This window comes from Oncorhynchus clarkii, chromosome 6 (assembly GCF_045791955.1).
Source record: "Oncorhynchus clarkii lewisi isolate Uvic-CL-2024 chromosome 6, UVic_Ocla_1.0, whole genome shotgun sequence".
Lineage (NCBI taxonomy): Eukaryota > Metazoa > Chordata > Actinopteri > Salmoniformes > Salmonidae > Oncorhynchus > Oncorhynchus clarkii.
In genome coordinates, this window is record NC_092152.1 from 64,370,427 (window position 1) to 64,391,720 (window position 21,294).

Below are 21,294 nucleotides of genomic sequence, written 5' to 3' on the forward strand. Positions count from 1 at the left end.
AAATGCCTGGTTATCAAGATGTTCTGTATTATAATAATGTTTAGTGCCATTGACAATATGTAAATATTAACATCAATGCTTACTTTCATTGCTGTCCGGTACCAGGTAATGCTCTATGGAGCTAACTCCAGAGTCTCTTGAGAGTGCTCGTGCTATGTATCCCCTTCTGTCATCTCTCATCGGCCTGGTCTGAGTTGATGGCCGGCTGCTTTCATGGTTCTCACCGTGGCTGCTCAGAAGATTAAACTCAGATTTTTCACCATGAAAACTCTGACCTCCATTCATTAAGTTCTCCGAGACCATAACATCTCTCTGTATAAAGAAAAATATGACATTGCATATAAAATACTTGTTTATAAATTAGTCTGAAAAAGTCTGAAGTTTGAGTTTGAAGAAATTGTTAGAATTGTAGTGTTATTTTTGTAAGTAAAATATCAAATATGTCTATTTGATTGTGGGGGGAAAGTCTGAGTTAGAATAGTCCTTAACAAGCCATCGCTGTAGAAGTGCATCATCTGCATATAATACCATACTTACATGCACGGTAATGTATTAAGATCCAGTTAGAATGGGAATGTTCTTTTGTTAACTTATGTTTCCTGAACTCAGGTGTTTTTTCCTTTTGGGTCCCTGGGCAAGAGAAAGGAATGACCCCTCAGAACTTTAACCTAACCAGGGACTAGATTTGTGACAGTCATGTAACTGAAACTGCAGGTCAGTCAACAGCACACGAAGCAAAGAAAGACTGTGGAAACATTACAAAATAAAACAGAGAGAGGTTGTCTAAGCTTACTAGATGTCAAGTAGTCTACATTAGATGTTTACAGTTATTAATGAATCAAGATTGCATTGTGAAGTTATACAAGACATATATACTTACCCTAACCATGTTAGATATATTAGAAAAGAGTGAGAATACATACAAATAAAGTCTTACCTCCCAGTTGAGGAATATTCCTTTGAAAGCTGCAGAAAATGTTCATTCGAAAACATATAATAACTAGCTACATCTCATCACATAAGCTGGTAAAAAATGCACCCTAATTTTAGACAGCTCTATTGCTGCCAGTTTGCAGTGGGAAACCCTCAAGATGCTCTTCAGTGAGTATAGCCTTTGCCTGTTTTGATCATTCACTGCCACACATCAAAACCAGCTGACACCTCCACTCCCTCCCCTCAGCTCCACCGATTGCTGGCTCAAGCCAGCAAACAATAACACAGTTAATGGACTTTTTGAATTAACATTAGTCAGTTTAACATATCAAATTATTCTAGATCATCTGCATAACATCTCACGCATAAACCAATAGGAAATCACTAGTTTGTTTTTTTCATACAGTAGCGATCAGAATCTTTTGGATAGGGCAGGGTCAATGAAGACCTGAACTGGGCACAGGTCACAGAAACACATCACAGAGGATTATCACAATTATAACAGCTTTTATTATTGTCTTATTTTTCCCTCCCTTAAGCAATCATCAATCAAATATTTATTTCCCTATCTTGTCTTTTATTATTTGTAGATCAGTCAGTCATAATGTACCCATGATACATCACGGTTTTGATGCTCTCGAACACGACCACTATGGAGCTTGAATGGAAAGGCACACTGGCGCACTGCATAATGAACAAATTCAAGTTCCCTACTTTGCGCATGGTAAAATAGTGAACACAACACCATTTATTATTAACAAACATTTACAGATTTCTAAACAACTAGTATACCTACTACTTTTGAAAATACAACAAATACTACTGTGAAAATACAGAATGTTTCTCTTTCAGTCGAAAGAAGTTTAGGTTGCCAAGAAGAGAGATAAAACATTTGCTACCGGTATTACACTAGTGTGTCATATTATTCCACCAGTCGCTCGCTGTACTACCCGGACATTGTTTTGTGAACACCTATGTATTTGTTCTAGAGCGGAAGTGGAGCCAGATCTTTGAGACCACGGGGACAGCTGAACACATTTTGGGAATATATTGGAGTAGGGACGTGGATTTCCATCAGCCAATATGTCTCGGGGTTCAATTGAAATCCCCTTACGGGACACCGACGAGGTAAGGACTAGCTACGCTGCTTTGTTTGACCGTGGATTGCTACAGCTAGCCTACTAACGTTAGCTATTAACGTAGTATTGCCCTGTGTTTGTTGACTAACGTCAGCCAGATCGCTAAGAACTTCTGAGATTTTGTAAAAACATGTTTTACTATCAGTCATGAAAATGATGGGTCATAACCCAGGTTAGACTTGTAAGTTGTCTATTGCTACAGTTGATATTGTCGTTCAGATCATTCAGTAAGCGAACTAGTTAGCTAGTTAATTAACGTGAGATACAAGTCTCAGGAACCAATAAAATGCAGCCACTTCTTGTCCCCAGTCAAAACATTTAATAAAATAACTTGGCCTCTGATCAAGCTTTTTAGCCATAGGTTAAAGGTCATGTTGTATGTGTACAAACTGGTGTTCACGTAGACCTGTGTATTGTTAGTGAATCAATGATTTGTTCTGCAGGTTATTGAGCTTGATTTCGACCAGTTGCCAGAAGGAGATGAGGTCATCAGTATCCTGAAACAGGAGCACACACAGTTGCACATATGGATTGCTCTTGCTGTAAGTATGAATACACAGACTGGTATGAGAATTCATTTAAGCCTTAAAAAATGTAATGGTTGAATTGATAGTTGTACATTTTACTCTGTGTGAGTGTTGCATCAAATACAGTTAGATTGTAATTTGTACTGTTACCTGTTACCCTGTAGCCCTACAGGCTTGCCGCCATGTACAGTTATTTTACAGTAACATTCCGTCTTAGGGCATACCATTAGATAGACGTGTGAGATATTTGCTGGCCTGTGCCTGTTTGGAGACACTTTTCCCATGTTGGAGAGTATATCCGTGGACAGTTCTGTTAAGGAAATTGTTGTCTGCATCGCTGAAGGAAATAATTTAATCCATTTGTTAGAGGATACCATCCCCAAGTCAAAACCAAACATGGATGTCAATGTTTGCGCGAACACACTCTGTTCTACTACCCGTCTGCAGCAGCATGCTGCCCAATTGTGAGGTTGATTAGCTAGACAAACAAGTGTGAAACACACAAGCGAGACACAACATGGAATGTTTTGATTTGGGGGGGGTGGTAGCATCTAACAATTTAATGTAATCATTTCCTGGGCACAGCCCGGTGACGTAAACAACAATTTCCTTATCGGAACTGTCCACCAACCGCTGATATATTCTCAGATTTGGGAAAAGCGTTACCAAACAGGTATGGGTCGGCAAATATCTCCCAAGGTGTCACACAGAACTCTGGTCCAGGAAATGGGCTATCCTCCCTGGTGAGTTATGTAGTTGCATTCCCACTGACTGGGGGTTTGTTCAGGGATTATTTGTCACCAAAATAAACAAAAACATATATTTCTTTTAGCTGGAGTATTACAAACAGACGAAGACGGAGGACTTTGTCAAGCTGCTTGAGGCGGCCCGTATCGATGGGAACCTGGACTACAGAGACCATGAGAAGGACCAGATGACCTGTCTGGACACCTTGGCAGCCTACTATGTCCAGCAGGCACGTAAAGAGAAGAACAAAGATGCCAAGAAGGAGCTCATCACTCAGGCCACCCTGCTCTACACCATGGCAGACAAGATCATCATGTACGACCAGGTAAGAAAATCTGCTTAACAGTTATTGGATAATGTGAAAGTTAATTTCCCCATCATAAAAAATCATAAATGTAATCTATTTGTTTGTAACAGAACCACTTGTTGGGAAGAGCCTGTTTCTGTCTGCTGGAGGGGGACAAAATGGACCAGGCTGACGCTCAGTTCCACTTTGTCTTGAATCAGTCCACCAATAACATCCCTGCTCTACTTGGTAAGTAAATCACAAAGGGAAAGATCTACCATTACAACCACAAAGGTTCACTTTGAAATAGGGCCTAACCATTATACATTTTATTTCAACAGGTAAAGCTTGCATCTCCTTCAATAAGAAGGATTACAGGGGAGCACTGGCCTACTACAAGAAGGCTCTACGCACAAACCCTGGATGTCCTGGTAAGCATTTCACTTGCACCTGTCATATTATAAATAATATCCCTGGTGTCTCCTAATATACTGTCACTATTTATCTTTCCAGCCGAAGTGAGGCTGGGGATGGGCCACTGCTTTGTCAAGCTCAGTAAGCTGGAGAAGGCCCGTCTGGCCTTTGGCCGGGCCCTGGAGCTCAACTCCAAGTGTGTGGGAGCCCTTGTGGGCTTGGCTGTGCTGGAGCTCAACAGCAAGGAGCCCGACTCCATCAAGAATGGAGTGCAGCTCTTATCCAGAGCCTACACCATCGACCCCAGCAACCCCATGGTGCTCAACCACCTGGCTAACCACTTCTTCTTCAAAAAGGTGAGAAGGTTGTCATCTTATTCCTGGTATATAGTAGCATGTCTTGACCTGAGCATCGTTTATCATTCACATTGATGTACTTATTTTCAGGACTACAGTAAAGTGCAGCACCTGGCTCTCCATGCCTTTCACAACACAGAGGTGGAAGCTATGCAGGCTGAGAGCTGCTACCAGTTGGCCCGATCCTTTCATGTACAGGTAAGCGCTAAGGCCTCAGTTTATTTTTCGGGAAGAATTTTGCTTTTCTAATTGAATTGGCATTACATCTCTCCTTGCTTGTGTGTTTCAGGAGGACTATGACCAGGCCTTCCAGTACTACTACCAGGCCACCCAGTTTGCCTCGTCTACCTTTGTGCTGCCTTTCTTTGGCCTGGGGCAGATGTACGTGTACCGTAGAGACAAGGAGAATGCAGCCCAGTGCTTTGAGAAGGTCCTAAAGGCCTACCCCAACAACTATGAAACCATGAAGATCCTGGGCTCTCTTTATGCTACTTCAGATGATCAGGAAAAGAGAGACATTGCCAAAGTAAGTAAAACCGCTATGTGAAGGTGAACCTCACATGAAGTATGTGTTTGTCTGGTCTTTGTGGCATTATCTCTTCACTTGTAACTTTGTAGATGTCAATCAGCACTATTGCAAAAATCAATAACATGTAATGTCTTTGTGTTCTGCAGGGTCATCTGAAGAAGGTGACCGAGCAGTACCCTGATGACGTGGAGGCCTGGATCGAGCTGGCCCAGATCCTGGAGCAGACCGACATCCAGGGCGCCCTCTCTGCCTACGGCACAGCCACCCGCATTCTGCAGGAGAAGGTCCAGGCTGACGTCCCCCCTGAGATCCTCAACAACCTGGGGGCTCTCCACTTCAGACTGGGGAACCTGGGAGAGGCCAAGGTACAGTTTAGGTGGATGGCAGAGCTGCCTGACTAGAATTAGTCATTACATGTTGTAGCAATTAATTAATTAACTACTTTAATGGTTATTTGTAGTTTCGTAACTTGCCTTTGGTAATGGTAGACACTAGGGTTGGGTGATTTTCGATTGTGTCGTCTATCGACGATGTTTGACTGCACCTCTGGAGTCTGGCAGCGAACAACAGCGCTGCGCAGAGCACACAGCAGGGCGACATGCCAAATGGCCTATTCCCTATTTGCCATAGCCTAAATGTTCAATACATATGAGGTTGTTAGACTGTTAACATAATGCAAGAGAACAATGTAAACTCAGCAAAAAAAGAAACGTTCTCTCACTGTCAACTGTTTATTTTCAGCAAACTTAACATACAAATATTTGTATGAACATAACAAGATTCAACAACTGAACAAGTTCCACAGACATGTGACTAACAGAAATTGAATAATGTGTCCCTGAACAAAGGGGGAGGTCAAAAGTAACAGCCAGTATCTGGTGTGGCCACCAACTGCGTTAAGTACTGCAGTGCATCTCCTCCTCATGGACTGCACCAGATTTGCCAGTTCTTGCTGTGAGATATTACCACACACTTCCACCAAGGCACCTGCAAGTTCCCGGACATTTCTGAGGGGAATGGCCCTGAACCTTTTAGGTCTGTTTTTTTATTTTATTTAAACCATGTCTTAGGCCTACCTAATGGTTTCTGGCAAGGAACACCAGCATGTTCAACTTTTCTGCCCCAGAGTAGCGAACTCAGCAGGATGATGGACTTGTAAATGTTGACGGAGGTTTGTAGTCTGTCGATCCTTTGCCCTGATTGTCTTTTTACACGTTATGAAAGTGACTTAGGTCAGGTCTGCTGGCTCACCTTTATTCAGGTCTGCTGGCTCACCTTTATTCAGGTCTGCTGGCTCACCTTTATTCAGGTCTGCTGGCTCACCTTTATTCAGGTCTGCTGGCTCACCTTTATTCAGGTCTGCTGGCTCACCTTTATTCAGGTCTGCTGGCTCACCTTTATTCAGGTCTGCTGGCTCACCTTTATTCAGGTCTGCTGGCTCACCTTTATTCAGGTCTGCAGGCTCACCTTTATTCAGGTCTGCTGGCTCATCGTTATGTCAGGTCTGCTGGCTCACCTTTATCATTCAGCCTGAAACCAAACAGGCAAAGATTAGCTTTTTTTTCCTCCAAGGAGCCATAGTTTTTTTCTGTTATGGCATAAGGCAGACTGTACTATAGTGAAATCCCATCACGCCTTTTTTTTAAATTTTGTCTGAAACTGTTGGAAAGTAGCCTAATGAAATGACAGTGGACTACACTTGATACGGCTATAATATTAGTTTTTAACTGATATCGGAGCATTTTTTATAAACAAGAGAAACCGCTACCAATTTTGTATATAATTTTACAGCCTCAACTAGATAAATAACTAGGCTTTACACTGTTCAGGCCTAGAAATGTGTCCTTTATAGTGCGTTCTTCCCGCCAATCGACTGACAATCGACTGTGCAACGCGCACCCCCCAGATTAAAAAAATATATATATATTTTTTTTACTATACAACCGTATATCAATGGTGTTTGGACAGGATGATGTGTCATTCCAAGCATCGCCCAACCCTAGTAGACACAACAGAGCTATAAATAGTTTTCAGGGGTTTGTTCTGTCTGTCCATGTTTAGAAATACTTCCTGGCTTCTTTGGAGCGGGCCAAAGCTGAGGGTGAGCATGACGAGCATTACTACAACGCCATCTCTGTCACCACCTCTTACAACCTAGCCAGGCTCTACGAGGCCATGTGCGAATTCCACGAGGCGGAGAAACTCTACAAGAACATCCTGAGGGAACATCCCAACTACGTTGACTGTAAGCACTGAAGACACACTGTATGTTTTGGTAATGGCTGTCTCCTTAGGGTGTGTGCGTATCAATTGGTCCTTTGTTGTTGCTTGCAGGTTACCTGCGTCTTGGGGCAATGGCTCGTGACAAAGGAAACTTCTATGAAGCTTCCGACTGGTTCAAAGAGGCTCTGCAGATTAATCAGGATCACCCAGACGCCTGGTCCCTGATCGGGAATCTCCACTTGGCCAAGCAGGAGTGGGGTCCGGGTCAGAAGAAGTTTGAGCGTATCCTCAAGCAGCCGTCCACTCAGAACGACACCTACTCCATGCTGGCCCTGGGCAACGTGTGGCTCCAGACCCTGCACCAGCCCACTAGGGACCGGGAGAAGGTACGGCAGAATATCAGTTGTTTTGATGTGGAGCCATAAATCATCACTGTCAGAAACATTGCCTTCATCATTTGTCTGTGTCTGTGGTTGTGTCCCTCCAGGAAAAGAGACATCAGGATCGAGCCCTGGCCATTTACAAACAGGTCCTACGAAACGACTCCAAGAATCTTTACGCTGCCAACGGCATAGGTTTGTTGGCCTTCTCTCACTCATTGTATTCACATAAATGCTTAAGCACAGTCAAGTCTGAGTATTAACTATTAGCATGTAAATACCTCAGTTTGCCGTCTTTTCTGTCCAGGTGCCGTCCTGGCCCATAAGGGCTACTACCGAGAGGCCCGTGACGTGTTTGCCCAGGTGAGAGAAGCCACAGCTGATATCAGCGACGTCTGGCTCAACCTGGCCCACATCTACGTGGAGCAGAAACAGTACATCAGCGCTGTGCAGATGGTAAGGCTCTGTACTGGCTCATAGTACACACTGCAGGGTTTTTTATATTCCTTTTTACATTTTTTTTACTTGAGTTCTATTAAAATATCTTATCCACTCATTGTGCCGTTTAGTACGAGAACTGTCTGAAGAAATTCTACAAGCATCAGAACACTGAGGTGCTGCTGTACCTGGCTCGGGCACTCTTCAAATGCGGGAAACTCCAGGAGTGCAAACAGACTCTGCTGAAGGTGAGATTTGTGTGAAACGAAGCGTCTCTCATTCCTTTTAGTAACCCTATGGCTGGGCTTCATTTGCCTGAGCTTGTTTATGTGAGAGCAGGGTGACCCTTGTGTGAGTTCTGTTACTAGGGTTGCAAAATTCTGAGAACTTTCTATAAATTCCAGGGTTTTCCTGAAATCCCGGTTGGAGGATTCCCGTAATCTGATGGGAATAAACAGGAAATTCAATATCCTCCAACCAGGATTTCTGGGAAACCAGGGAATTTATTGAAAGTTCATGGAATTTTGCAACCCTACCTGTTACTCACTGATGGCTCCCGAGTTGCGCAGCGGTCTAACGCACTGCATCTCAGTGCTAGAGGCATCACTACAGACCCTGGTTTGATTCCAAGCTGTATCACAACCGGCCGTGACTGGGAGTCTCATATGGCAGCGCACAATTGGCCCAGTATCGTTAGGGTTTGGCCGGGGTAGGCCGTCATTGTAAATAAGAATTTGTTCTAAACTGACTTGCCTAGTTAAATAAAGGTTAAATGGAAGAAAACAAAAGTGGCTGGCTGTGTCCCCAGGCGCGTCACGTGGCCCCCAGTGACACGGTGCTGATGTTCAACGTGGCCCTGGTGCTGCAGAGGCTGGCCACTCTGGTGCTGAAGGACGAGAAGAGTAACCTAAAGGCTGTACTCAGTGCTGTCAAAGAGCTGGAGCTGGCCCACCGGTACACCCTAAACTCACTTTAACACCTCTCCTAAAATGATCCTTCACTTTTCTCAGCCTAATTCTGTCTTCTCTTTTTGTTTCAGGTATTTCAGCTACCTTGCCAAGGCTGGTGACAAGATGAGGTTCGACCTAGTGCTTGCCTCCACTGAGGCCAGGTCAGTTTGAACAAATATCTCCCCTCTAAAATCCAAATTCAGGCCAGTACTTACTTCATAGCCTTCATTAAATCAATAAACCACTCTTAGCCAAAATTCAGATCATATCTCAGAGGAATTAGAGGAATGACAGCTGAGCCCAGCCATCAGATGTCGGGCTAAGCCTGGATTGTGAGCTGTGTTTGTGTGGGGGCCGTTGCAGGCAATGCTCTGACCTGCTGAGTCAGGCCCAGTACCACGTGGCTCGGGCCAGGAAGCAGGACGAGGAGGAGAAGGAGATCCGGGCCAAACAGGATCAGGAGAGGGACTTCCTGCGCCAACAGATGCATAAAGAACAGGTCTGTCTATGGAATGTCACATCTCCACAAGTCCCTCATCCCTTCTATGTTGTACTTGTAAACCATAATGGATAAGACATTTAAGTAAACAGACCTTACTTGAGCCTGTGATGTCTTGAGTAACATGTTTCTTTGGTCCACTGTAAATGTATTCCTTTATAACAGTGTGACTAACCCACTGACCTTGTCTTCCTCCTGCCCCACCAGGAGGAGAAGAGAACCAAGCAGGAAGAGGATCAGAAGAAGCTGCTGGAGCAGAGAGCCATGTATGTGGAGAAGACCAAGGGTCTGCTCTCCTTCGCCGATGGAATGAAGGAGGAAAGGAAAGAGAAGAAGAAAGGTGGCGGCCGAGTGAGTGTAAATGTGTCGAACAGCTAGTGCAACGCAGAGGTTTGGGTTGATCAATGATTAGCTCATGGCACATCAGATTGATATGAACCTCAAACAAAGGCTCTAGGGTGCAGTGTGACCATATTGTTGTTTGTTTTGTTCTCCCCAGCGCAAGAAAGGGGGTGACTTTGATGAGTTTGTCAACGATGGCTCTGATGAGGACCTGCCAGTGAGAAGGAGGAAGAAGAGGAAGGGTGGCAGCGGAAGTGAGGAGGAGGGCCGCAAGAAGAGGAGGAGGTGAGACTGCTGTGGAAAGTGTTTTATTTGTAGTGACCGGTAGGAAAATGGCCTGGTGTGAGTGGCATTGTGACTGTATTTCAGACCCAACAAAGGGGGTGACGATGGCAGCGATGACGAGGAAGGAGGCTCACGGCCCAAAAAGCAACGCAAACCCAGAGCGGGCGGCAAGAAGTTCCAAAGGGTCAGTTAAATCTAGTTTGTTACTGTCTTTTTGTCTTTCTCGTGTTTTTTTTTTTTTTACCCAAATGCCCGGCCTCAGGCCCAGAGTTGTAACCGTTCTGTTTTTGTCTAGGCCGAGCCTGTGCCACCGTCTCTCAAAGGCAAGATCAAGTCGAAGGCCATCATCTCATCCTCTGACTCTTCATCAGACGAGGATGGACTGAAAATTGCTGAAGACCGGTAAGGGCATAAACTCATTCGTACATAAAATGCTACATGAAAATACAACTCCGAAGAGTTTTGTGCCACTAATATGTCATATATCTGTTGACCACCCAGAAACCCTAGAGACAGTGGTTCAGGCTCTGATAATGAGGGCAGCCACAAGAAGCGCATCGCCTCCGACAGTGAGTCCGACGGGGGCCGGAACCGCTCTGGCAGCGACGCTGGAAGCCCCCAACGCTCTGGAAACTCGGGTAGCGACTCAGGCAGCGAACGTCCAGTGAAGAGGAAGAGAGTGCAGCAGCAGTCTGACTCAGAGCAGTCTGATAAGGAGAGCAAGAGGAGCCGCTCTGGGTCGGAGAACGAGTCCCGGCCAGGCTCACCGGCCGCAGCCTCTGGCTCTGAAGCGGGCTCTCCGGCGGGCTCCCCACGCCGCTCCGACAATGGATCAGAACCAGGGGGCTCTGCCAACGAGGCCTCCAACCACGGCTCTGGCTCTGACAGCGACTGAGGCTTCAAACTCAGAACTGACTTTTTTCCAACAAAAAAAAAAGTTATTTTGACATTGATTTTTGTAGAGGCTTTTTTGTTCCGTCTTGGTTTGTACCATGAAATTGAAATGAGCACATGCAGTGTAGCATTGTGGCCCATAATGTGGGTTGTCTTTAATTGTTTTTTGCCACCAGACTGTTAAGACTTTTGCATTGATGCTGTACCTCATGTGCTTTTGTTTTGTTGATGGGAAATGTGACTTTTAAGTATTCTGACAGCTGTAACCCATATTTTATATCTTAAAATGATTGGAAGAGGTGATGTCATGGAAAATTAGTAAATTGGCCCAGATTTGGGACAAATTCTATGTAGATAATAAACAAACACAAAATAAATAGTTTTTTTTTCTATTTCTGATTATGAAGCTGCTTGTATGACATTGGAAAACAACTTGACACGTATCTTCTGATTATGGGGTAAATGTGTCAATTGTTTTGGCTGCATTTGCCTTGTTTGTGTATCAACATGCCCTCTGCCATTCAGAAAAATATTGTTAGTCATGTTGAGGTGAATAAAATGCCAGATTACAAGTTCAGAATCAATAGTGAAAGTGTATATATTTGCCATTTAAAAAAAATTAACATTCTCTATATGGAGGCAAGAAGTGCTAAGTAATCTGGCAGCAGACCTAGGTGATGCAGTTGTAAATGTAATTATAGAGTTGACACATCGAGACCCTGAATACATGGCCCCATTCCAGAGGTACCTCTGTGGGTCCTGTCTGTGGCCAGCCTCTGGAACTGACAACACCAGATCAGGGTACAGTGCCTTGCGAAAGTATTCGGCCCCCTTGAACTTTGCGACCTTTTGCCACATTTCAGGCTTCAAACATAAAGATATAAAACTGTATTTTTTTGTGAAGAATCAACAAGTGGGACACAATCATGAAGTGGAACGACATTTATTGGATATTTCAAACTTTTTTAACAAATCAAAAACTGAAATTGGGTGTGCAAAATTATTCAGCCCCCTTAAGTTAATACTTTGTAGCGCCACCTTTTGCTGCGATTACAGCTGTAAGTCGCTTGGGGTATGTCTTTATCAGTTTTGCACATCGAGAGACTGAATTTTTTTCCCATTCCTCCTTGCAAAACAGCTCGAGCTCAGTGAGGTTGGATGGAGAGCATTTGTGAACAGCAGTTTTCAGTTCTTTCCACAGATTCTCGATTGGATTCAGGTCTGGACTTTGACTTGGCCATTCTAACACCTGGATATGTTTATTTTTTAACCATTCCATTGTAGATTTTGCTATATGTTTTGGATCATTGTCTTGTTAGAAGACAAATCTCCGTCCCAGTCTCAGGTCTTTTGCAGACTCCATCAGGTTTTCTTCCAGAATGGTCCTGTATTTGGCTCCATCCATCCTCCCATCAATTTTAACCATCTTCCCTGTCCCTGCTGAAGAAAATCAGGCCCAAACCATGATGCTGCCACCACCATGTTTGACAGTGGGGATGGTGTGTTCAGGGTGATGAGCTGTGTTGCTTTTACACCAAACATAACGTTTTGCATTGTTGCCAAAAAGTTCAATTTTGGTTTCATCTGACCAGAGCACCTTCTTCCACATGTTTGGTGTGCCTCCCATGTGGCTTGTGGCAAACTTTAAACGACACTTTTTATGGATATCTTTAAGAAATGGCTTTCTTCTTGCCACTCTTCCATAAAGGCCAGATTTGTGCAATATACGACTGATTGTTGTCCTATGGACAGTCTCCCACCTCAGCTGTAGATCTCTGCAGTTCATCCAGAGTGATCATGGGCCTCTTGGCTGCATCTCTGATCAGTCTTCTCCTTGTATGAGCTGAAAGTTTAGAGGGACGGCCAGGTCTTGGTAGATTTGCAGTGGTCTGATACTCCTTCCATTTCAATATTGTCGCTTGCACAGTGCTCCTTGGGATGTTTAAAGCTTGGGAAATCTTTTTGTATCCAAATCCGGCTTTAAACTTCTTCACAGCAGTATCTCGGACCTGCCTGGTGTGTTCCTTGTTCTTCATGATGCTCTCTGCGCTTTTAACGGACCTCTGAGACTATCACAGTGCAGGTGCATTTATACGGAGACTTGATTACACACAGGTGGATTGTATTTATCATCATTAGTCATTTAGGTCAACATTGGATCATTCAGAGATCCTCACTGAACTTCTGGAGAGAGTTTGCTGCACTGAAAGTAAAGGGGCTGAATAATTTTGCCACGTGTGGGCACTGATGATCTTTGACGTGTTCTCCAAAAGGATCAGTCCATTGCAAGAAAACCTTTCAGTATGGGAATAGACAAATAATGGTGTGACAATGTGCTATATTAAGGCAAGAATTCCTTAAAAATCTAAACAAAGTTAACTTCCATGGTAACAGGAATTTCTGTAATTGTTGGGCATTCCTTAGAGGCCTACTAAGAAACACAGGAAGTGTTTGAGAGCTTGCCTTGGTCACTGGGGAGTTCTACATAGCAACCATACACGAATACAGTAGTTGAAGGACGTTATAAACCATATTAAAATGGCCATGTTGCTGCTCTTGGGCTCACATTTACAAGCCTGAAACTCAATAAATATTACCCAGGACAAGTCTAAGTGAACACAGTGTTTAACTTTATTTGAAAGTTAAGCAATAGTGGTACACAAGAACATTCTTAGCACTTACAGAACATTACAGTAACACTTTTATAGAAAGTTGTACAGTACAGATGTATACCGCATAATTTCATCAGATCATAAATTGAGATGATTATTTTTTTAATCATGATAAAAACAATCAATAAATATCTGGATCAGACATTATGGCAAACAGGCTTCAAATTTTCACACGGGGGGGCAGAGAAAGTGTAACAAAATCTAAATAATTTCTCATGTTAACATCATTCACCAATAAAACATGTTGCACTTCTGTGTAGTTTGAAAATTGTTGCATGAGAACAGACCAAGTGAGTTGGTTTTGCATGGCCAAATGCCCCGGCTGGGTAACTTGCACATTTTTAGACCATTCCATCAGGCACCGAGCCATGCAAAACCAACTCACCCATTGTTTGGTTGTTCCCCGTAAAGAAAATCAGAATTCAAGTATCACAATGTTTGACAGATACAGAAGGGGGGGGGGGGGGGGGGGGGAGACACAGCAACTAGGGTTGATAAATTAACAAGGCCGCATAATTTCATCTCTCCCAGGTGATGTGCCATACATACATCCACAAAACCACTTTGAATTCTTACAATCAGGATATTATTGTGCAAGTAAAACCTTTTTTTTTTTTATTACAGACTTGTGCATTAGTCCAGAAGTGTTTACATTTGAAATGGAGACATTATGTAATTCAAACCCAGCACATGAAGCCCATAAGGAGGAGGTAGAAACACAAGCAAATAAAACCATTAAATGTTATGGTAACCAATGATTACAGTTGAGGATTCTTTGTAACAATCAACAGATGAGTGAATATTGCAACGACTCATGTATGACGTTGAGCAAAGTGCATCTCTACAGTGTTGTTAATTGGTTAACAAAAAAAAAGGCATAGAATTCAGCAGCAGGAACAAGGCCCTTGCAATTTTCTTGAAGAATAACAAAGGTCTATTCAAAGCAGCTAATACCACTGATCTTAAAAAGGGGCTCTTAAAAACAGATGGCAAACCATTATTAGCGCTAGAAAAGAGCCAAAAAAAAAAATAAAAAATGCATTGGCTTAACATGGCCAAAAACTTGATAGCGGAATGAAGTGTTGCAGTGGTTGGGTATGCATATCATATTGGGACAGGGGAACAACAAAAAAACAGTATCAATAGCATGTTTTGCACCATAAGGCTTTTGGCTGGATCTTCAGTCAGCTTCCTCCTCAGACTCCTCTTCCTCAGCAGTCTCCAGCCAGGTCAGCCACTGGTTCACCTTCACAGGGAACATACCATGAGCCCAAAACAGAGATACACCACAGACACGGGTAATACATTTCTGGTCTAATAAAAGCCAGTTTAGTATGCACCTGCAATGGTGTGAGTTGCAATACAAATGGTCTGGGAGTACAAATCTAATTACCTGGAATAATGCTTTTCCCTTTCCAGGAAACTCTTGAGTTATGTCTTCTTTCCATGCAAGGAAGGCTTCTTCTTCAATGATTTCCATATCGTAGAAGTGGACAAAATAGCGCAGTAACATGCCTAGAGAAGAAAAATCTGTATTTAAAAAAAAAACTTTAAACAAAAACCATGAGGCAAATGTGTTTGCATAGTAATAATTTGACCCCGTGACCTGTACATACCTTTAGGGAAAGCTTTAGCGTTGCAGTGGACCTGCAGTGCGTAGAGGGCACTGACTTGCAGGTCCTGGTGATCATGCAGGAACTTCTGCATCACTGGCTTGAAGGCCAGCAGCAGCTGCTTCTCCTGGTCCAGCTGTTCTTTAGTGGGGGCTGATAACTGGTCTTCTTCCTCATTGGCATTTATCTCTTGGGCAATGTACTGCAAGAAACTGGGGTGGGGGAGAGCAGAATTCAGACAGTCTAACATAAGTAATTTCAAGATGCATAACCACAGAACTCTGCTATGTGGGCATTAGCCCTTTCCCATACCTGGTCATGAGGATGTTGACGAAGCCCTTGTCGGTGTGGAGCTTAGGGGAGATGTTGTCCTTGATCCACTTGTAGATGGACTGGGGAGAGGGGTCTGTTTTGATCTGCTTCAGCAGTTCCTTTTCCAGCTTCATGAGTGGGAATAAGAAGCTCAGGCCTTTGCCCTCCAAGATCTCTAGCATGCGATCTTTGTTTTGGTCGATTTCTGCAGATGTAAGTTTTGGCAAATGTCAAAATCACAACAATCATGTTCAAATGTGAAAACTTGAGAACTTTCTAGGATAAGGGTTTAGGAGATGTTAACATACCAGGCAGCATCTTCTGCATGTTGACCTTGCTTTGCTGGAATAGATCAGTGAGCCACTCTCGATCCTTCAGCTTGGCAGTCTGTTGCAGACAAAGCAGGAAGAGGGGAAAGTGGGTGCCATTCTCCAGAGGGTGGGCCAGCTCATCCATGCTCACCAGGTCTGCGATGATGGCTCGAGCCGCAAACTGGGCCAGGTAGGACTTCACCAGAGGAACGTCCACTTCGATCTTGGGACACTGGTCCAGAACACTGAGGAAAGCCTGTAAAAAAAAAAGTACACAGGCATGTGGTGAGTAAATTCACTGAACAGTAGAACCTTTGATATCTTACAACAAAAGCTCTTTGCCGTGACTGGAAGACTGACCCGCATGAAGCTCTCCCCAGTAACAAGGCCCTCTGTGCGGAGTGTGTGGATCAAGGTGCTGGCATGCTCCTTGTCTTCATCTGGGCAGTCAAGAGAACAGATCACGATCTTGCTCAACATCTCAGGCAGGAAGTGTTTGGGAGCCTTCATCTCTCTTACACAGTTCACAGCTTCATCAATGTTTTTGCTGTTCAGGTAATCGGTCACTATGGTCTCCTGATAAGATATATGGAAGAATACTGTTAGCTTTCACTATTTTTTCTATGGGGCAAAAAGTACAACTTGAGCGAGTGCCTGAGATTGTTCCACTTTACTTACAGTCATCTTAAGCAACTCTTCCTTTGCAGGAGGCGGTTTCTTGGTGGTCTTTGGAGGTTTTTCCTGAATTGGAGGAGGGTTGGTTTTCAGACCAAGCAGAGGAGGCTGAGAAATGATAAGACCGTTTAGAGTGGGCACAGACTTTAGATAAGCATCATCTCCAGCTTAATGCTATAAAAAAGCAGTATGCATGTTTGTCTTTACCTGTCCCAGTGGTGGTGTTTGAGTGCGTGGAGGTTGAGCACTTGGCGGAATCATCGTTGGTATCTGTGGCTGCAACTTTGGGACTTGGTTTGTGTTGAGAAGGAATGACTGTGCCGGCCTTAGACTGATCTAAGAAGGGGAATATAGGGTATTATGCATCGTTCTCATCTCTTGCACTAAAGTGTTTTGGCTTATTGCCTGTGCAAACGGTGGTTTAAAAGAGTGGGTATCTACCAGGTGTTGTACCTCATCAGCGTTGAGCGATCCTTTCTTGATGAAACGCGGTGCCATGTCCTTAGACTGAGCCTGCTGTTGCTGCGAGTGATTCTGGTTCTGGAAAATTTGATTCTGCCCCTTAGAAAATGTTTGAAATTACTTTGGATGCAATGCCAAATCCATCAAGATTTGAGCAGTTAAAGAATACTAAAAAGCTGCTGCTTTTAGTAAAGGGTGCAACTTTCACCTGGTTAGATTTGATGAAGGGCTTGCCTCCCATCTCGAACTGAGACTGGGTAGCAGGGGCTGTGTGCCCACTGTGGCCATTGAAGAGTGGGTTGGTGCGGTGACGGCCCATGGTGGGTGAATACCGGTCCTGAATCACTCCAGGGCCTGTGCCGATCCCACTCCCTAGTAGCCAGGACACATGTTAAACAACAGGACTCGAGACGACAGCTATAAACTCAAACTACTCAAGAGTCAGTCGTGGATGTACCTGGCATCTGTCCAAACATATCCGCCAACCCTCCAATAGTTTCCCTGTCAAGTTTCATCCTAGGCATGAAGGGCCCCTCCAAAAAGAAGTCAGTCCTCATTCCCTGGGCCATTGGTGGAATAAAAACACCCAAATCCTGCAAGACAAAGCATACGTGTATTAAGACAAGCCGTGGCAATACGTTTTCATAAGATTTGGCTGCACTTAATAAAGAATGGTTAACTAACTTTTACTGCTTCCTGACGAATCTGGTTAATCGTCTTTGGTCCATTATCGATAAAAGCTTTGCGAGCCACCCAATTGTTCTCTCGCAACTCCACTGAATCCTGCACCAGGAAACGAATCCTTGCCGGCAAGTCCTTGTTGTTCATTAAGGATTTCATACGGCCAAAGTACTGATCCATTAAAGACTGCAAGAGAAACAAATTAGCCACGCCCAAATGGAAAATATTAAGACACTAAATAAAAATGACTTGAGTATATGCTTACCCTAGCCTTTTCATGATCGAGTCTAGGCCCCACTGTTCTCATTATCTGACAGAGGCACTCCAAATCTTCCCCCATATCCTTAAGTTGGACTCTCTTCTTCTTTTCCAAAAGCTGAAATAAAGACAAAAGATTAGTTAACATGCATTTCATATGGTTTAACAAACGTAAAAACAGCTCTAATATATTCAACTTACTGTTTTGATGCACTTATGAAGGATAGATTCATGGATAAGATCAAGTTTGCCAAGTTCCCCGATGAATTTGATATTGCCCAGCATCTTAAACTTGGCAATGGCGTGCTGCTCCTCTTCCTCAGAGGTAAGAGGGTTGTCATGTTTGTCATAGACTGAGGGAATAGAAAAGAGCAAAGGTTAACACAACCAACCACACAGGGCACAGAAAATATGCAAATTTTTCAAACGTTCACTCACTTTCAACATTTTTGGCACGGTTCTCAAATTCATCTTGAAGCTTAGAAATCAAAAGTCTCCTGAATGTCTGCAACACACATTGTTGCCAAATTAAAAGATTAGAAGGAGAAAAACGACAAAACGAGACTCATCACAATGTTGTTTAAACCCCCATGATACCATTGTCTATTATGGTAGTAATCAATCTGTGATGAGGATGACTATGCTTACGGTGCTTTGTTTTTGTGGCGTTTGGATCTCTGGCGATGGGCCGTCAAAGTTCGGTGCGTCCTCTGCCAAGCGCAGACATAGCTGAGCATAAAGCGAGCTATACTTGGGCTCTTCGAGGGCTTTGTCAACAATCTGTTTGAAATGGGGTGACCGCACACTTAACAATATAGCCGTTTTCCACTCGATCAATAAACAATGCACACAGAGCTAATAGATTTTTAAATTACCAGCAAGATCACTCCTTTTAGGACGAGTTTTGAATCTACGCCCACATTCAGGAGCTCAAGGCATAGCTTGTCAAACTTCTCGGGGGTCAGTTTATTAAGTATGCTGAGGATAGAAAGAATAGGAAACATGAAAAATACTGCATTCTGAAGACAAGGCATGATCTGGTTTTAGAAAATAGCACCACTAACACACATTTACTGAAATCTGCAGACTTGCAAATGTGCCAGTCATTTCTGATGGATTTTTTTTAAAGCAATGGGAAACAACCAGATTCAAGTTGTCAAACAGCCTACAAGATTACCTTTTTATTTGAATCTAATTTGTGTAGCCACAATTTATTAGGGGATACATACCCTCTCACTTTCCTGAAGATTGCATCATGTCGTTCTTTTTCATTGGAGGCATTGGCATCTCGTCTAGTGCTTCGTGAAGGAACCCATCTCTGAACGCTAGATCCTGGGGCTTTCCCCAGGAACTCGCTGCAATTAACAGCATTAGTGGCATCTTAAGTAAGATTGTTTGGAGTAACATTTAGTTTTAGTAAAATGGCTTGAATAGTACCTGTTGCCGACAGTCTTGGGATGGTACTGAGAGGCACCCCTACCTCCTCCCCCACCCGAAGAAGCACTGTGGAACAAATATGATTTACTTGCAGAATAACGTGAACAAAAGCTAGGATTATTAAAGCTATAATCTATTCTACACTATGAGGGATATCAGTAGGAAGTGAAACAACGACCTATGAGGACTAAATTGCATTTAGACAAACAAGTTACAATCTTACCTGAAACGAGAAGCACCCCCTTCTGCAATCACACTCTCCACTTTGGCGGCTTGACAACGATGAATTCCCGAAAATATTAATATTCAAAAGGTGGGGGTAGGCAAAAGCGACCTTTAGAAAGAAGCCTTTTTTAGAGTACAAAGTAAATGAATACATTTGACGCATGGCATACACTTCCTGCTAAAGCACAGAGCTAGCTAACGTTAGCTAGTTTCACTCGCAGCTAACGTTACACATCCTTTGTTGTAAATGCCTAGTAGCTAACGTTAGGCTACTACAGTAGTTAGCTATGTTTGACTCATTTAACCAACTAAACAACATGGCAAGGTCGTTGTAATGCTGAGATTCCGAATCCATGGCATGTGTAGCCAGCCATGTCTGTTTTGATCAAAAGTGGTCGCAATTTAGTAATGATAACGTTAGCGAACAAGCTAGATAATTAATGCTACCGGTAACTAGCTCATCATTTCCTCTCTGCCTGTTGGTTGAGGTGGACTATTCAGCTACGTTAGCTGGCTAATTAGTTAGTAAGCAGTCACTTTCAACATTTCAACATCATTATTGTCAGCGGTCTTGTGATACGATATCAACATTTACAAAGCTTATTAGTTAACCAGGTAGCTGTCATCATTAACAGTTAAATGAAAATAACAATATACCGGTTCTGTGTGGCAAGCGCTTAATATTAGTAGTATTTTACCAATGGCAAGACTCAATTTTCTGCTAATGTGTCGTGATAAATTGTAGTTCAACTGCTAGTTAGGTTATAGACTGCTATCCAGTTAGCACACGCAGGAAACGCCACATTGGAAAGCTAGCCAAGTAGCTAGCTAGGCTAACAATCGGAAGCCATTTTAGAACAGTTAAACGGCCAACTAGCCAAACCTAAAGTTAAATAGAGACTAGATGTAACGATCATACCTTCACCGAAGGAACGTCAGTTTTGTAGGTTGTGTGGTTCCAAATGTGAGAAATAAAAATAAAGAAGGAAGGACCCTGTTTGGTCGTGATTAATTAACTGGAAATACTGAAATAAAAAGCAGTGCGTTCCAGGACGAGACCGAGCACCGGTGAAAAGAACGCTGACTGTAATCTACGTCATACGTTGATGGGACTGCCAGCCTTTGTATCACACATAAAACAGAATCAAATACCCCCCTCTCCAAGCGCCCCTACATTTTTTTAAAACCCCTAAATAAAAAATGTAACGTCAGTTTACTGGGGGAAATAAACGCAATATGTATTTATGTGTTGTATTCCTGGACGGAATGCATACACTGCATTCTCTCTCAATTGTTATAAAGCCTTTTATCTAATTATTTTAATCCATCATATCAGAGGTTACTGTCTGTTTTTTCCATTCTATTTATTTGTGTCTGAGCTATTGTAAATGTGAGTTTGTGTTTTTATATCATTATTAGTTGCATATCTATATTTTAGAACAAAACATATGTGGTGTTCTCCCATGGTAAAACCCCTCTTCATTCAGTTTCTGTAAAGCCATGGGTAGTATGTGTCTCATTGGCACGATTATCAGAGAGCCAAAGTGCACAGGATGTGGACTCAGACAATGTGGTCATTTGCCAGTGCAATACATTGATTGACGGGGTTCCGGTGCCTCCAGGCAGTATGTTTAGGTATAGGAGGCTCAGTGACACATCTCTGATATAAGTGAAAGATAATATTGGTTTCATGTAGCCTATTGTTG

General features: G+C 43.2%; 2 protein-coding genes across 7 annotated transcripts; one reads left to right on the forward strand and one right to left on the reverse strand.

The window, feature by feature from the left end:
• The first annotated feature begins 1,897 nt into the window (after window positions 1–1,897).
• Window positions 1,898–11,319, forward strand: LOC139411433 (CTR9 homolog, Paf1/RNA polymerase II complex component). The gene is made up of 22 exons (XM_071157792.1): window positions 1,898–2,061; window positions 2,516–2,614; window positions 3,432–3,671; window positions 3,764–3,881; window positions 3,974–4,063; window positions 4,146–4,402; window positions 4,493–4,600; window positions 4,692–4,928; window positions 5,078–5,296; window positions 6,993–7,176; window positions 7,266–7,540; window positions 7,642–7,729; window positions 7,842–7,990; window positions 8,104–8,220; window positions 8,781–8,926; window positions 9,012–9,083; window positions 9,286–9,421; window positions 9,629–9,772; window positions 9,921–10,048; window positions 10,133–10,232; window positions 10,344–10,450; window positions 10,550–11,319. The coding sequence occupies exons 1-22, from the start codon at window positions 2,017–2,019 to the stop codon at window positions 10,941–10,943; spliced, it is 3,453 nt and encodes a 1,150-aa protein (XP_071013893.1). The 5' UTR covers window positions 1,898–2,016; the 3' UTR covers window positions 10,944–11,319.
• A 2,232-nt stretch (window positions 11,320–13,551) lies between these two features.
• Window positions 13,552–20,701, reverse strand: LOC139411435 (eukaryotic translation initiation factor 4 gamma 2-like). 6 transcript variants are annotated; one of them, XM_071157802.1, is made up of 21 exons: window positions 20,508–20,701; window positions 19,587–19,697; window positions 19,364–19,429; window positions 19,156–19,281; window positions 18,802–18,904; window positions 18,575–18,706; window positions 18,365–18,431; window positions 18,128–18,279; window positions 17,934–18,044; window positions 17,672–17,854; window positions 17,445–17,580; window positions 17,196–17,359; window positions 16,979–17,080; window positions 16,733–16,861; window positions 16,529–16,633; window positions 16,211–16,426; window positions 15,848–16,106; window positions 15,540–15,744; window positions 15,231–15,439; window positions 15,008–15,129; window positions 13,552–14,860 (listed from the first exon to the last, which is right to left on the reverse strand). In XM_071157802.1, the coding sequence occupies exons 8-21, from the start codon at window positions 18,209–18,211 to the stop codon at window positions 14,795–14,797; spliced, it is 2,091 nt and encodes a 696-aa protein (XP_071013903.1). In that variant the 5' UTR covers window positions 18,212–18,279; window positions 18,365–18,431; window positions 18,575–18,706; window positions 18,802–18,904; window positions 19,156–19,281; window positions 19,364–19,429; window positions 19,587–19,697; window positions 20,508–20,701; the 3' UTR covers window positions 13,552–14,794. The 6 variants fall into 6 exon arrangements, with proteins under 6 accessions (XP_071013903.1, XP_071013900.1, XP_071013901.1 ...); XM_071157799.1 differs by having other exon boundaries at window positions 16,967–17,080; XM_071157800.1 differs by having other exon boundaries at window positions 16,979–17,086.
• Window positions 20,702–21,294: the final 593 nt, after the last annotated feature.

Excerpts from the sequence above, each read along its gene's own strand:
- LOC139411433 (XM_071157792.1), top strand. The coding sequence starts at position 2,017 with ATGTCTCGGGGTTCAATTGAAATCCCCTTACGGGACACCGACGAG. Across the intron at positions 9,084-9,285 it reads CTTGCCTCCACTGAGGCCAG|GCAATGCTCTGACCTGCTGA; the intron begins GTCAGTTTGAAC and ends GGGCCGTTGCAG. Across the intron at positions 10,233-10,343 it reads GCGGCAAGAAGTTCCAAAGG|GCCGAGCCTGTGCCACCGTC; the intron begins GTCAGTTAAATC and ends GTTTTTGTCTAG.
- LOC139411435 (XM_071157796.1), bottom strand. The coding sequence starts at position 18,211 with ATGCTGGGCAATATCAAATTCATCGGGGAACTTGGCAAACTTGATCTT. Across the intron at positions 17,360-17,444 it reads TATGTTTGGACAGATGCCAG|GGAGTGGGATCGGCACAGGC; the intron begins GTACATCCACGA and ends CCTGGCTACTAG. Across the intron at positions 14,861-15,007 it reads AGGGAAAAGCATTATTCCAG|GTGAACCAGTGGCTGACCTG; the intron begins GTAATTAGATTT and ends TTCCCTGTGAAG.